This window comes from Garra rufa, chromosome 10, assembly GCF_049309525.1.
Source record: "Garra rufa chromosome 10, GarRuf1.0, whole genome shotgun sequence".
Classification (NCBI taxonomy): Eukaryota; Metazoa; Chordata; class Actinopteri; order Cypriniformes; family Cyprinidae; genus Garra; species Garra rufa.
In genome coordinates this window covers 27,980,208-27,994,461 of record NC_133370.1, presented here as the reverse complement: position 1 = coordinate 27,994,461, position 14,254 = coordinate 27,980,208, and the positions used below count along the sequence as shown (strand labels likewise).

Here is a 14,254-nt window from a genome sequence, read left to right as displayed (position 1 = left end):
TACTTGGCCAGCATGCAAACGCTAAAGCAGTATGAGATTTGCACTTATAGAGTTCTCTGTAGAATTTGAATGTAACTCATTCACAAAGTTACATACATCGCTCAGCCACTGTGCTTTTTGTGCTGCAAATGTGTAGTATTTAAATCCGTTTTGTAGAATTTTGTGGTTAAATTTAGTTTAATTTTAATAATGCTTTTAGAAACAAATAGTTGAGCATTTTTGATACCATAGAACTGTCATAATTCTTGTCATCAGAGTCAATATCAAAAAATCTACTACTAGCCTAAATTAAAAAAACTAAACTACAAACAAACTCAAGCTCACTGAAGACACAAACAGTCAGATATTTATTAAGAATAAGAAACCAATTACAAGCAATAGGACAAAAACTACAGTAGAACAAATTAATAAGAAATGCTACATAATAGAAAGTAATCAAATGTCTAAAAACACTGCATATTCTTCACTGTTTAAAGAAGTAGTTCACTTTTAGAACAATAATTTACAGATAATGTACTCAGCCCCTTGTCATCCAAGATGTTCATGTCTTTCTTTCTTCAGTTGTAAAGAAATTATGTTTTTTGAGGAAAGCATTTGATGATTTCTCCCCATATAATGGACTTCTATGGTGCCTCCGAGTTTGAACTTCCCAAATGCAGTTTAAATGCAGCTTCAAAGGGCTCTAAATGATCCCAGCTGAGGAAGAAGGGTCTTATCTAGTGAAACGATCAGTTATTTTCAAAAAAACATTTACAATTTATATACTTTTTAATCTCTATACAGAGTACACACAGAGCTAGACAAGACGAGCATTTGAGGTTAAAAAGTATATAAATTGTAAATTTTATTTATTTATTTATTTTTTTAATTAACCGATCATTTTGCTATAAGACCCTTCTTTCCTCGGCTGGGATTGTATAGAGCCATTTGAAGCTGCATTTTGGAAGTTCAAACTCGGGGGCACCATAGAAGTCCATTATATGGAGAGAAATCCTGAAATGTTTTCCTCAAAAACATAATTTCCTTACGACTGATGAAAGAAAACCATGTCATCTTAGATGATAACGGGGTGAGTACATTATTTGTAAATTTTTGTTCTGAAAGTGAACTACTCCTTTAAGTTAAATATATATTTCTTATTATTAAAGTTACAAAAGTGATTTAGTCAAGAGCAGTGAGAGATTTTCTCTTTTGTTGTTTTATTAACATGAATGACAGACTGCAGGAATATTAGACTGCTATCACTTTAAGAGCTACCATGTCATTCCAAACCTGTAAAAGCTTCGTCTTCAGAACACTATTTAAGATATTTTGGATTAAACCGGGGAGGCTTGTAAATGTCCCATTGACTGCCAAGTAAATAACAATGTCAAAGCCCAGAAAAGTATGAAAGACATCATCAAAATAGTCCATCTGCCATCAGTGGTTCAAATCAAATTTTTTGCAGCGACGAGAACATTTTTTTTGTTCACAAAGAAAACAAAATATAGATTTTATTCAACCTTTTCTTTGTCTGCTCTTGAACCCATAAACGCACTTGCAGGATTTGTTACGGACGAGAAGGAAAAAGTTGAATAAAGTTGTTATTTCGTTTTCTTTGCACACAAAAAGTGCTCTCGTCGATTCATAAAATTCAGATTGAACCACTCATGGCAGATTTTGACCATGTCTATCATACTTTTCTGGGCTTTGACAGTGTTATTAACCATATTTAAAGGGATAGTTCACCCAAAAATGAGAATTCTGTCATTAATTACTCTCCTTTATGTCGTTCCAAACCTGTAATACCTTCGTTCATCTTCGCCATGCAAATTAATATATTTTTGACAAAATCCAAGAGCTTTTTTACCCTGCATAGACAGCCATGCAACTGACGCATTTAAGGCCCAGAAAGGTAGTTACAACATTGTTAAAATAATTCATGTGATATCAGTGGTTCAACCATAATGTTATGAAGCTATGAGAATATATTTTGTGCACAACAATTTCTTCTCTTCCGCGTCAGTCTTCAATGCACATATGCGAGAGTACCACAACGCATGTTTTCTTTGTGCACAAAAAGTATTCTCATAGCTTTATAGAATTTAAGGTGGACTATAGACTATTTTAACAATGTCCTTATTATCTTTCTGGGCGTTGAACATGGATGCATTGCTGTCTATGCAGGGTCAGAAAGCTGTTGGATTTCATCAAAAATATCTTAATTTGTGTTCCAAAGATGAACTAAGATCTTACGGGTTTGGAACAACATGAGGGTGAGTAATTAATAACAGAATTTAAATTTTTAGGTGAACTATCCCTTTAAACCAATTCTATGAATTTTATAACATTTTGAATGCAAAAACACTGAAAATCTCCAACATAGTTTACATCATCAAGGCTCTAAGAGCTTTGTTAATCTGCAATTTAGAAACCTTAGTGATAGACCATGGTCACAAAACATTTTAAACTAATCAATAAGTATTTTTTTCCTATAACCACCACATCCTTTTTGTTTTCACATTGTAATAGCTGGTTTTCTGGAATGCTGTTGATACAATGCATCTAAACATGACAAGAGGATGTGGTGGAGAGGAGGAAGAGAAAGATGAGGGAGGGTGTGTCAGGCTTTAGAGCCACTAAATCCCATTATTAATTTCAGTTTTCTACGGTGCTTATGTTATTATGAAAACAATACAATTTCCTCTGGTGGCATTAACCTCCCTTGTCCTAATAGCCGCCTCTGTCCTTGGTACTGAAAAAGTCAAAATCGGATTTAGTTTGTAAGGTTTGCAAATGAAAGCTTGCCTTTTTCATGGATGTGACGAGACATACCTTGACATTTGCAAATTAGGGCGTGAGATTCACCTGGGAATGTGTGCGGGCATGTCTTTTACAAATTAGATTGTCATTGGCCAAGTCACACCCTTTTGTTTTTCGCTAGCAGTTTTTAGTTCTTGAGATATTTTGATATAAAATGCATTTAACATGTAACATAACACTGTTATGACCTGTATTGGTCTGTTATCTTATACCCTTTGAATATTATGATGCAGAAGATGCTTGTATTAAGCAGCAGATGGTTATGTTCTTCGTGACTGTGTTTTACAGTAGCAGATGCTGCTGGTATGAATGAAGTGATTTGCAGAGGAATAGAGGAGTGTGTTTCACTCTTTAATCCCTGAGAGATGGCATCATGTTCCCGGGTCTATTGTTGTCCTGTCTGCCCTTGAGTTCATCTCACTGTGAAGCACTCCTGGCCATCAATACTGGCCCATCAGACTGGCACAGAGAGGGGCTGATTGGTTTGGCAGTGTGAGAGAGCAGGAACCACAGTGCCAATGTGGGACGGCTATCAGTTGCCACAGTGAACAGTCGGGGTTTAGGACATCTGCCAAGCTGGTTATCACAGACCTTACCAGATACCTTTGCCGCACTCATTGATTGTAATAACCTTTGAGGTGGACAGGTTTTGAATAATAATAAATCCACTTAAATACTTAAGTCCTGTGTGCATCAGCCATGTTTTTGGAACGTAACAGGGATCTTTTGTTGCATGCTGCCCTCTAGTGGTGACAGACACGTATGAAGAGCTTTTCCAAAATTTGCCACTCAACATCAGTACAGGAAAAGTTCAGATTCTTTCTTTTTCGCAGGTGTGTGTTTGCCGTGCTTTGTGGATGTGGTTCCAGTTAAGAATGAGGATGGTTTAGTCATCATGTTCATCCTGAACTTTGAGCTGGCAGATCAGCAGGACAGACCTCTCGACAGCTCACCGGGCAGAGACATCAACCACAAACACACCATCCCATGGCTCTCTAAAGGTACTCAGATGGGACCAACAGGTTTGATTGATTATTTTACATTATTTTGAATTTGTGAACTTTGTAAAGAATGTGTGTTAATACTATCTATCTGTCTATCTATCTAGCTATTTAGCTATCTGTCCGATTAAAATGCTATGTGTTTCTAAGTTCAGAATAAGTGGTTCTTACTTAAGAGTTGAATAATTTATGTAAACAATTGGTTGGTAACTTTCCTGTGAACACTGTTTCCTGTTATACACGCTGTTGTGTAATGGGATTGTTGAATGCCTTTGTTTAGAGAACTCAGACTCAATTTTGAAAACTTTAGACACTCAATTTTGAAGAACCGATTAGTGTGAATAAGGTGTAAAAATACCATAAATATGGTCAGAATTGGTTTTATGCTTTTAGAATCCATCATTCTCTGGCAAAGCATCTACGTTACAGTTGAGGTCAAAAGTTTACACCCCCCTTTTAGATTTTGCAAAATGTTAATTATTTTACCAAAATAAGAGGATCATACAAAATGCATGTTATTGTTTATTTAGTACTGACCTGAATAAGATATTTGACATAAAAGATGTTTACATATAGTCTACAAGAGAACATCACAGTTTCAAAAGGATACATCTTCAAATTCTTTTGTTTTCCAGCAGTTTTGTGTATTTGAACTCTTTCCCACAATGACTGTATAATTTTGAGATCCATCTTTTCACACTGAGGACAACTGAGGGACTTCGATGCCACTGTTAAAGAAGGTTCAAACGCTCACTGATGCTACAGAAGGAAAAACAAAGCATTAAGGGCCAGGGGTGAAAACTTTGGAACAGAACGGAGATATGTACATTTTTCTTATTTTGCTTAAATTTCCTATTATTTATTTATTTTTCCATTTAGTGCTGCCCTTCAGAGGCTACAGAAGATAGTTACATGTTTCCCAAAAGACAAAATAAGTTAAATTTACCCTGATCTTCAAATTCAAAAAGTTTTCAGTTTTTGGCTCTTAAAGGTGTCATCAGATGCAAAACTTACTTTTACATTTTGTTTGAACATTAATGTGTGTTGGCAGTTTGTATAAACAACCACCCTACAATGATAAAAATCCACCAGTGGTAATTTTTTTTTTAAGCTTTAAAAGTAATATCCCCCTTTTAAAATCAGGTAATTCTCAGCTTGTCGGTGTGACGGCACACCGTCAGAGGCCGCTCCCACGATAGTTGATTGACATGAGTGCCTTACCTTAGACCCGCCCTCACCGACTCCAATCGCCATTGTGTCAACTTAGGTGCGGGGAAAGACAAGAATGTCTCAGATTGAGGTGTTCTGTTCTGAACACGGCGAGGATAACGTTACTTTTGTTTTTAAAAGGAAAGCACCGATCCCGATCTACATATGTGTCTATGTTCGTGCAAATTGTTCCTGATGCAGCTCTACCCACAGCAGAAGTGAGTAAAAGGTTTTTTTTTTTATGCATCTTTGCAAACAGCCTTTCTTAATAATGTGCTTTTTGGCAAATTTTGCCGTTAAACGCGGCTAAATGCAGCTAAAGTAAACATTACGGCTCATAATCCCACAACAGAGAGGGGCGGGGCGAGTGTAGCTCATTTGCATTTAAAGTACCATGCAATAAAATTAGTTGATTTTTTTTGCAGAGCTGATTTTGACAAGGTAAAAGGGTGTTTTTTTTACACTACTTTCGAGAATTTTTAACCAAAGTATATTATAGACTTTTCAGTAAGACCCCAAAGAATTACATGAACTTTAATGCATTTTTTTTACCTTCAAGAGCATCAGTGAGCATTTGAACCTTCTGTAATAGTTGCATGTGAGTCCCTCAGTTGTCCTCAGTGTGAAAAGATTGATCTCAATCATATAGTCAATGTTGAAAAGACAAATACACAAAAATCCTGGAAAACCAAAGAATTTGTGGGATCTGAAGGATATTTCTGAAGAACAGCAGGCAGTTTAACTGTTCAGGACAAACAAGGGACTCATGAACAACTATCACAAAAAAAGAAAAAAAAAACACAGCTGTGGATCATTCAGGTAACAACACAGTATTAAGAACATATTTTATGTGAAATATCTTATTCAGGTCAGTACTAAATAAACAATAACATGCATTTTGTATGATCCCTCTTATTTTGGAAAAAATGGCTTGAGGGTGAGTAAATCATGGGGTACTGTTCATTTTTGGGTGAATGAACCTCCTTACTCTTTGATATTTCTTCAGCAAGAAGACGACGTATCAGGTTGCCTCTGCCTTTGCTGCGCTCCCTGAGTGGCAGTAAACAGTCTCTGCATGAAGATCCTGAAAAAGGCTACATGCAGCCGATGCCCCATATGGGCCATGAGTCAGTAGCCCTGGACAAATTGCTCTCCCTGCCTGAGCGCTCTGCACTCGGAGGATCTCAGCTGTTTTTGTGGGAAGATATGACTCAGAATGAGCCTGAAAGTGAGCCAAGGCCATCAGAAGCGTCCCCTCCTCTGCCTCAGGGATTCTCGCAATCCTCCCCTCGTCTGCACAACCTCACCTCAGAGGCTTCTCCGTCCAGCTGCAGCATGGCGCACAGCCGCTCCTGCGAGAGCCTGTGTGGCATGCGGCCCTCACCCTCAACCAATGAATTCAACTGGGATAGGAAGCTGCCAGTCAGACCCAGTAGCACAGGTAATGACACAACCAGTTTGCAAACTATGTATTCTAACTTGAGTTGCAAGACGTGGATGATAGTCAAGTAAAACAGTTTAATGGGAACCCTGGGTATTAAGACTTGCATAATATAAATAATGTCTCTTACTGTCATATGTAGTAGAAAACCCATAAAAGATTTCATTTAAAAAAAATCCACGTAATTTTATACATATTACATGGTTTTAAATGATGTTTTATTAACAAAGTTATGAAATGATGTTTTATTAACAAAGTTCGGGAGGAGCACGTTCAGATAATTAACGATGAACATGAGGAGCGCAATCAGTAATCAACCTAATTAACAGACATGTATTTATACCGCAGCCTCACCTCTGTTCCTTGACAGATTTTTAGCATTTTGGTTTGCACCTTATGCTGACATGTCTCTACTTCAACTCTCCCCGTCCAACGATGAGCCCGAACATCCCTCCGTTCTCCCGCTGCAGTCTTCCGATCCCACGACTTCTCCACCAATGCAAGGCGCTCCCGCCGAGCCCCACGCCTCATCACGGGGCCTCCGCCGACAATCACGGCCTCCGCTCCTTCTCTCACCTCTGTACTACAGTCAAAATCACCGTATTCCCTCTTCACAGCGACACCACCTCTGCCAGCTCCACCAAACGCCGTGGCCGCGGAACCACCCCCAGTGCCGCACAGCATCCGAGCTTTACATTTTCGACCTCCCATCACCAATCCAACCATAACAAACAATTTTCGCATACCTCCAACTCAGAAGCTCACAGGCCAAATCTCCTTCTGAACCCCTTTTTCTAGACGATTCCAACAAACAAAGGTTTCAAAAACACCTTAAATCCGTTCTCCGACAATCAGGCATCCCAGCAGAAAACTTCTCCAGCCACTCTTTTCGTATTGGGGCAGCAACCTCGGCAGCCCAGAAAGGCCTCTCACAGCAACAAATACAAAATCTCGGGCGATGGTCTTCAGCAGCCTTCAAAAACTACATCAGGATTAACCGGTCCAACATCAAAAAAGCCCACCAAGCCCTAGTATCATAGAAAAAAATCTCCAAAGCACAATTGGGGAGTAAGTTACTCCAAGCACAAATGGCGAGTAAGTTACTCAAAAGCTCAATGGCGAGTAAGTTACTCCAAAGCCAATGGTGAGTAAGTTACTCCAAAGCACAAACGGCGAGTAAGTTACTCCAAGCACAAACGGTGAGTAAGTTACTCCAAGCTCAATGACGAGTAAGTTACTCCAAAACACAAACGGCAAGTAAGTTACTCCAAAGCTCAATGGCGAGTAAGTTACTCCAAAGCCAACGGGGAGTAAGTTACTCCAAAGCACAACGGCGAGGAAGTTACTCCTAGCTCAATGGCGAGTAAGTTACTCCAAGCTCAATGGCGAGTAAAGTTACTCCAAAGCCAACGGGGAGGAAGTTACTCCTAGCTCAATGGCGAGTAAGTTACTCCAAAGCACAACGGCGAGTAAGTTACTCCAAGCTCAATGGCGAGTAAGTTACTCCAAAACACAAACGGCGAGTAAGTTACTCCAAAGCTCAACGGCGAGTAAGTTACTCTAAAGCCAACGGCGAGTAAGTTACTCCAAAGCTCCAGCTCCAGCCCCGCCAAATTCCGTCACGCTTTTTGGGGGGTTAGCATATTGGTCGGGCAGCTGTCCTTGGCTTTATTGCTTTTTGGGGGTATTCTGAGTTCGGGCCAAAATTCCGAGCTCGGAGCCCTTCCATCGGACAGCTCGCCAAATATGCATAACCCATTTCCAGTTTATTATATGTAAGTGTGAACTTATGAAATGATGTTTTATTAACAAAGTTCGGGAGGAGCACGTTCAGATAATTAACGATGAACATGAGGAGCGCAATCAGTAATCAACCTAATTATCAGACGTGTATTTATACCGCAGCCTCACCTCTGTTCCTTGACAGATTTTTAGCATCCCTCCGCTCCCCTTCTCCACACTCCTTCAGTGGCTGTGGCGTCATGACAATCGTCCACAAGTTTACATCCTGCCAGGATGGCATCTAGCATTTCTTGTCTCTGCCATTAAGCTTTTTCAGTAGCTGTGGTCTACTAAAAGCCTCAAAGGCGTCAGGGCTAAAGTGAAGAGAACAAAGACAAGTCTTTAAGAAATTTAATTCATCCACAAGCATCTTCCCATTCTTTTCTCCTCTTCTTATCACTTGGAAAGCAGTGAAGACTTACATCGCTTCTCTTGTTGCCCTTCGACTGAAACTTACAACCAAAAGCAGCACGATGTGGCATTGTATCAGTATTTTATTTTCCAAGTTGCTTATTCCAAGTTGTGTTGGATTAAAAATGGCAACAGGTAGTGCCAGTAGCTCACCGAGTGCAACCACTTCACGTCATTAAAATAATGGCACCTCCACATAGTCCAAAAATAAGTGTAATGCGATGTGGATTTTTAAATAACGTAAATCTTTCATAGATTTTCTACCATATATTTCAGTAAGAGACATAATTTACGTTATATCAAGCCATAGAAGTCTTAATACCTGGGGTTCCTTTAACACTCATTATACAAAAAATATGACCACTAAACAGTTGCAATTGACCAATCAGGATGAAGCATTCCAGAGAGACCTGTGATAATTTAAAACAAAGACATGCAAAGTAATAAATGATGAGATTAATGAAATGTTTGTTTTATCCTCTTCCAGGTGCCATGCACCGCAAATCCAGCTTGCAGAACGCTACTTCTGACTCGGATCTCATTCGACTCCGAACCTCAGTTCAGGGTCCCCGAATATCGCACAACTTAATAGATATGAAGCCGGACTCCTTAATTGCTGTTCCACCTGGTGAGATTGACATCATTGCCCCCTGCAAACTGATAGATCGGACCCATAATGTGACGGAGAAAGTCACTCAGGTAAGGTAGAAACTTTTTTTCTGAGCAAAAAGCATTGTGATTTATTAACAGTATTATCAAAGTGGTGGAAATATGCTAATATAGGACAGTCCGCCAGCCGCCGTAGGCGGGGCTTGAGCAATATGACAACATCCCTTTCAGAAAATCAAAACGGCTTGATAATTTTTATCATTGTTGCATGTGTCCACACACTACTAAGGCACATTTATATGCAAACACCATGTAAATGTGAATTTTGCATCCCACGTCACCTTTAATAGTGTTAATTGTGAATGTTTCCTAATCTGATTTTTTAAAAGAAATTTATTTAATTCAGCTACGTTTTAAAAGTAACACGATTTCCAAAACATTTTCAACATTGATAATGATATTAGAATGATTTCTGAAACCTCATGTGGAGTAATAGCTACTGAAATTTCAGCTTTGCCATCACATGAATGACATTTTAAGAAATATTAACGAATTAGTTCACTTCCAGAACCAAAATGTGCAGATAATTTACTCACCCACTTGTCATCCAAGATGTTCACGTCTTTCTTTCTTCAGTTGTAAAGAAATTGTTTTTTGAGCAAAACATTTCAGGAATTATCTCCATGTTGTGGATTTCAACAGTGCATGTGAGTTTGAACTTTCAAAATGCAGTTTAAATGCAGCTTCAAAGGGCTCTGAATTATCCTAGCCGGAGAATAGGGGTCTTATCTAGCGAAACGATCACTTATTTTCTAAAACATTTTACAATTTATATACTTTATAACCTTAAATGCTCATCTTGTCTAGCTCTGCAATGCTCATGCTTCAATACAGTTAGTGTATGTTGAAAAAAAATGCCCTTCTCATTTTGTCCCCCAACTTTAAAATCGTCCTACATCGCTGCAGAAGTACCAACCGGCTGGGATCATTTAGAGCCCTTTGAAGCTGCATTGAAACAGCATTATGGAAGTTTAAACTCACAGGCACCGTTGAAGTCCACTATAAGAAGAACATTCCTGAAATGTTTTCCTCAAAAAAAATTTTCTTTACGACTGAAGAAAGACAGACATGAACATCTTGGATGACAAGGGGATGAGTACATTATCTGTAAATTTTTGTTGTACAGTTATTTTAAAATGTCATAATGTTTCCTAATAATAGTGTTTTTACTGTATTTTTCAAATAAAGGCAGTCTTGGTAAAGATAAGAGATGTCTTTCAAAAACAAAATCTTACAGACTCTAAACGTTTTCATAACCACTTCTGTCAGTTGGCCAAGCTGAAACATTTATCTGTAAGAATGCTTATTATCAGTCGATTAATTAGCCTGACTGATATATAGGCCTGTCACTAAATATGCATTGTTATTTCACCCTCCCTTATATGATGGAGTAGAAGATGCAGTGGTTTTTATTAATGGTTTTTATAACCAGTTGGTGGCAGTAAAAACCGCTCTTATGTAATGCATATGCATGTAGCACTGGTCACTTAGGTGGGATTTTAAACTGGTCTCAGGGCATTCTCTAAAGCAATGTAAAAACTAGTTAATGCACATGCAGTTCATTTGTGCAGTCTTTTATAACTCTCCGGGAATATCTCATACCTGGGGTTAATGCAGCATCGTGGTCAGGGCCGTATAGGTGACAGCTGCACATGGCTGGCTGAACAGACACTTGCCCTCCGTTCCTGTTTGAAGGGCATTCCAACAGAGCGCAGAGGGAATGAGGTCATACCAAAGGTCACATGGCACATGCCGCGAGGTGTCCTTCCATTTTCAGCTGAGTTATCTGGATGCCCCATGACAGAAAGATCTATATCGCCACAACTGAGTAGCCATTAGCACTCATGTGGATTTGTGTTCAGAGATGCTTAGACATTTGTCACTGTTTAGTGCATTGCCCTGTTGACATAATCAGTAGTTTCACAGTTTTAGGGTTTGATTTTAATGCAAGTGAGATTTATACATCCATGATATATCTAAACATTATTCAAAAAAATTTTTTGGACACATTTTAAAATCTTTTTCAGTGTGCATATTCTAATAATCGAGTCTTACATTATCATTAGAACTTTTGGGGTCAGTAAGTTTTCATTAGTTGTTTAATCAGAAAGGACACATTAAATTGATTAAAGTAACAGTGAGTTAGAAAAGATTTCAAATAAATGTTGTTCTTTTAAACTTTCTATTTATCGAAGAATCCTGAAAACAATGTAAAGTGCCTTGTGAAAGTATTCACACCCCTTCATTTTTTACATTTTTTGTTGCTGCCTTAAGTTAAACTGTGCCAAATTGAATTGAATTGAATGCTGAAAATGCATATCAGTGCAAAAACCAAGCCCTGAGGTTAAAAAAAAAACTGTAGAGCTCAGAGAAAGGATTGCATCAAGCCAGACAACCGGGGAAGCATGTAGTCTCTGTTACCCCTAACAGAAGAAGATTGAAACAACCAGGACTCTTTCTGAGCAATTGATGGAGAAGGGCCTTGGCTAGAGTGGTGTGACCAAGAACCTGATGGTCACTCTCACACTTAGAGTTTGCGGGGGGGGGGGGGGGGGGAGACATCTAAAGGACCCTCCGAATGTGAGAAACATGATTCTGTGGTCTGATGAACCTTAATTTTAAGCATCATGTTTGAAGGAAACCAGGCACTGCTCATCATCTGCAAAGTAGTATCCCAGAAATAATGTGTGGTGGCAGCATGGGGCCATTTTTCAGGGACAGGGACTGAGGGACTAGTAGACTTAGAAGAAGAAAAGCTCAGTGCACCAAAATATTGAGATAGTCTTCATGAAAACCCAGTCCAGAGCATTCAGAACCTCAGACTGGGCAGAAGGTTCACCTTCCAACAGGACAATGACTATAAGAACACAACAAGAGTAGCTTATAGACAACTCTGTGAATGTCCTTGAGTGGCCCAGCCAGAGCCTGGGCTTGAACCCAATCAAATATTTCTGGAGAAACCTGATAATGTCTGCCAGACCCCATCCAAGCTGACAGAGCTTGAGAGGTAAAGAGTTAAAGGGGTCCTATTATGCTTTTTCACTTTTTGAATTTTAGTCCATGTGTGGTGTGTATGTTTGGGCATAAAAAGATCTACAAAGTTACAAATCTCAAAGTCCAATCCAAAGGGAGATATTTCGCAGCGAGTCGTGGGTGGCTGGTATAAACACAAGCATTGACTATAGTGGCCACACTCTGCTCCCGTGGTCGTGTTGGAGCATGCGCCGCAGACGTGTGCAGTATAGGGGGGTCAAACCACATGCGGAACGCGCAGCTGGTGTAATCACAAGCATTGATTAGAGTGGCGATCAGCTCCGATGACAGAGACTGTAGCTGCTTTCTGAATAACTAGGGAAATGTAAGCATTATATTTAGTAACTTACAATGTTTTTATTCAATTATTGTCATGTTAAATACAAATTAAGTCATATTAAAAACATTTGTCTGCTTTTAGCCCTATGTTGGAGCTGGTTTCAGGCAATGAAACTATGTAAATAATTAAATAAATTTTCAGCGATCTGACAGGCTGACGATAGGACCCAACACTACTGTAGCGCCAACTATACCTTAATATATCCTTAACAATAATATAGCAGACGAATGCTTTGGCAAGAGGCATGGCAGTACTAAAACGCTGTCTAAGCTGTTCGCCAATCACAATGCACTGGGACAGCTAACCAATCACAACACATTTGGTTTTTCAGAAGGCGGGCCTTCATCAAACCCGGAACTAATCAAGCCATTTGTGCCAGGCTGGGGAGAAAGGTATTGTAATAATGTAAATTGTGTGGGGGAAAAAAGGTTTTTCTAACCACAATGCATGAGAGCATGTTCTAGTACACCCCCAAAATAAAGACTTTGAAAAAGAGCATAATGGGACCCCTTTAAGGCAAGGAATGGCAGATAATTGCCAAATGTTGATGTGCAAATCTCGTTGCATCACACCCAAAAAAGACTTGAGGCTGTAAAAGCGCTGTGTTAAGGGTATGAATACTTGTATGCATTGTACAGATCTGGCCATTAAAAATGCGTCTATTTTCACGCGGCAGCCTGCAATTCAACACGCGTGGCCACGCGTCTGCCTGCAGGGGCTTTTTCAGATTTTTTTACAACGTTGTTGCGCTTCATATAATATCCACCAGGTGGCGCAAGGAACAACATTCTGTAGCCAAACCCTGCACAAAGAGGGCTATTTGGACAGTATTTGTTATGTCTGTTGTTTCAATATCTGGCGCCATAATCGGTAATTCATTCTGTATGTAACGGCAAAGTATTTATAATTTAGTTTCTTTTTTATTAAGTTAATTTAGAAAAAAAAAGTTTGGAGCATTTTTGTTCGTTAAACGTAAGCTTTTTGTTTCTTAAAGACAGTGAGTTGACCTACTCTGTGTTTCAATTTGCCTTCTCAAATCACGAATTGGCTAAAATGAAATCCATAGATGTAAAATAAAAGATATAAATAATAATATATATATAAATGTGCACTATTAGGTGCATATCCAATCGTTTTATGCGGAGAGTGCAAAACACATTTTTAGGACATGAAGGCTCAAGCTCGATCAGTTACATTTTTTTCAGTGGAAAATATTTAACCGTTATTTTTTGTCAGACATGATAAATAAATATGTAGAAAGACTTAAATTACTACTTAACGAAAAAAAAAAAAAAAAATAGAAAACAAAAACTGTTTTATTATGTAGCTAGTCCGTAAAGATGCATGTCTTTCCTGTGTCAATGTATTCCCTGTGTTCCCTCAGAATACACCGGCGTCACGCGAGACCACTTTACTTCCCGCGCGCATTTTAAATGGCCAGATCTGTACTTATTTCAGGTTTTTTATTTTTAATAAATTCAGGAATTTGTGACAATTCTGTTTTTGCTTTGTCATTATGGTGCATAGAGTGTAGATTGATGTGGAAAAAGGTCATTTAAAACAGTT

General features: G+C 38.8%; 1 protein-coding gene across 1 annotated transcript in view; it reads left to right on the top strand.

Annotated features, from left to right (window-relative positions):
* Positions 1-14,254, top strand: part of kcnh2a (potassium voltage-gated channel, subfamily H (eag-related), member 2a) — a 74,756-nt gene that overhangs the window by 7,241 nt on the left and 53,261 nt on the right. Inside the window, exons 3-5 of the mRNA XM_073848325.1 lie at positions 3,636-3,803; positions 6,019-6,453; positions 9,134-9,345. Of these exons, the coding sequence (XP_073704426.1) occupies positions 3,636-3,803; positions 6,019-6,453; positions 9,134-9,345 (815 nt within the window). The remainder of the gene's footprint in view (positions 1-3,635; positions 3,804-6,018; positions 6,454-9,133; positions 9,346-14,254) is intronic.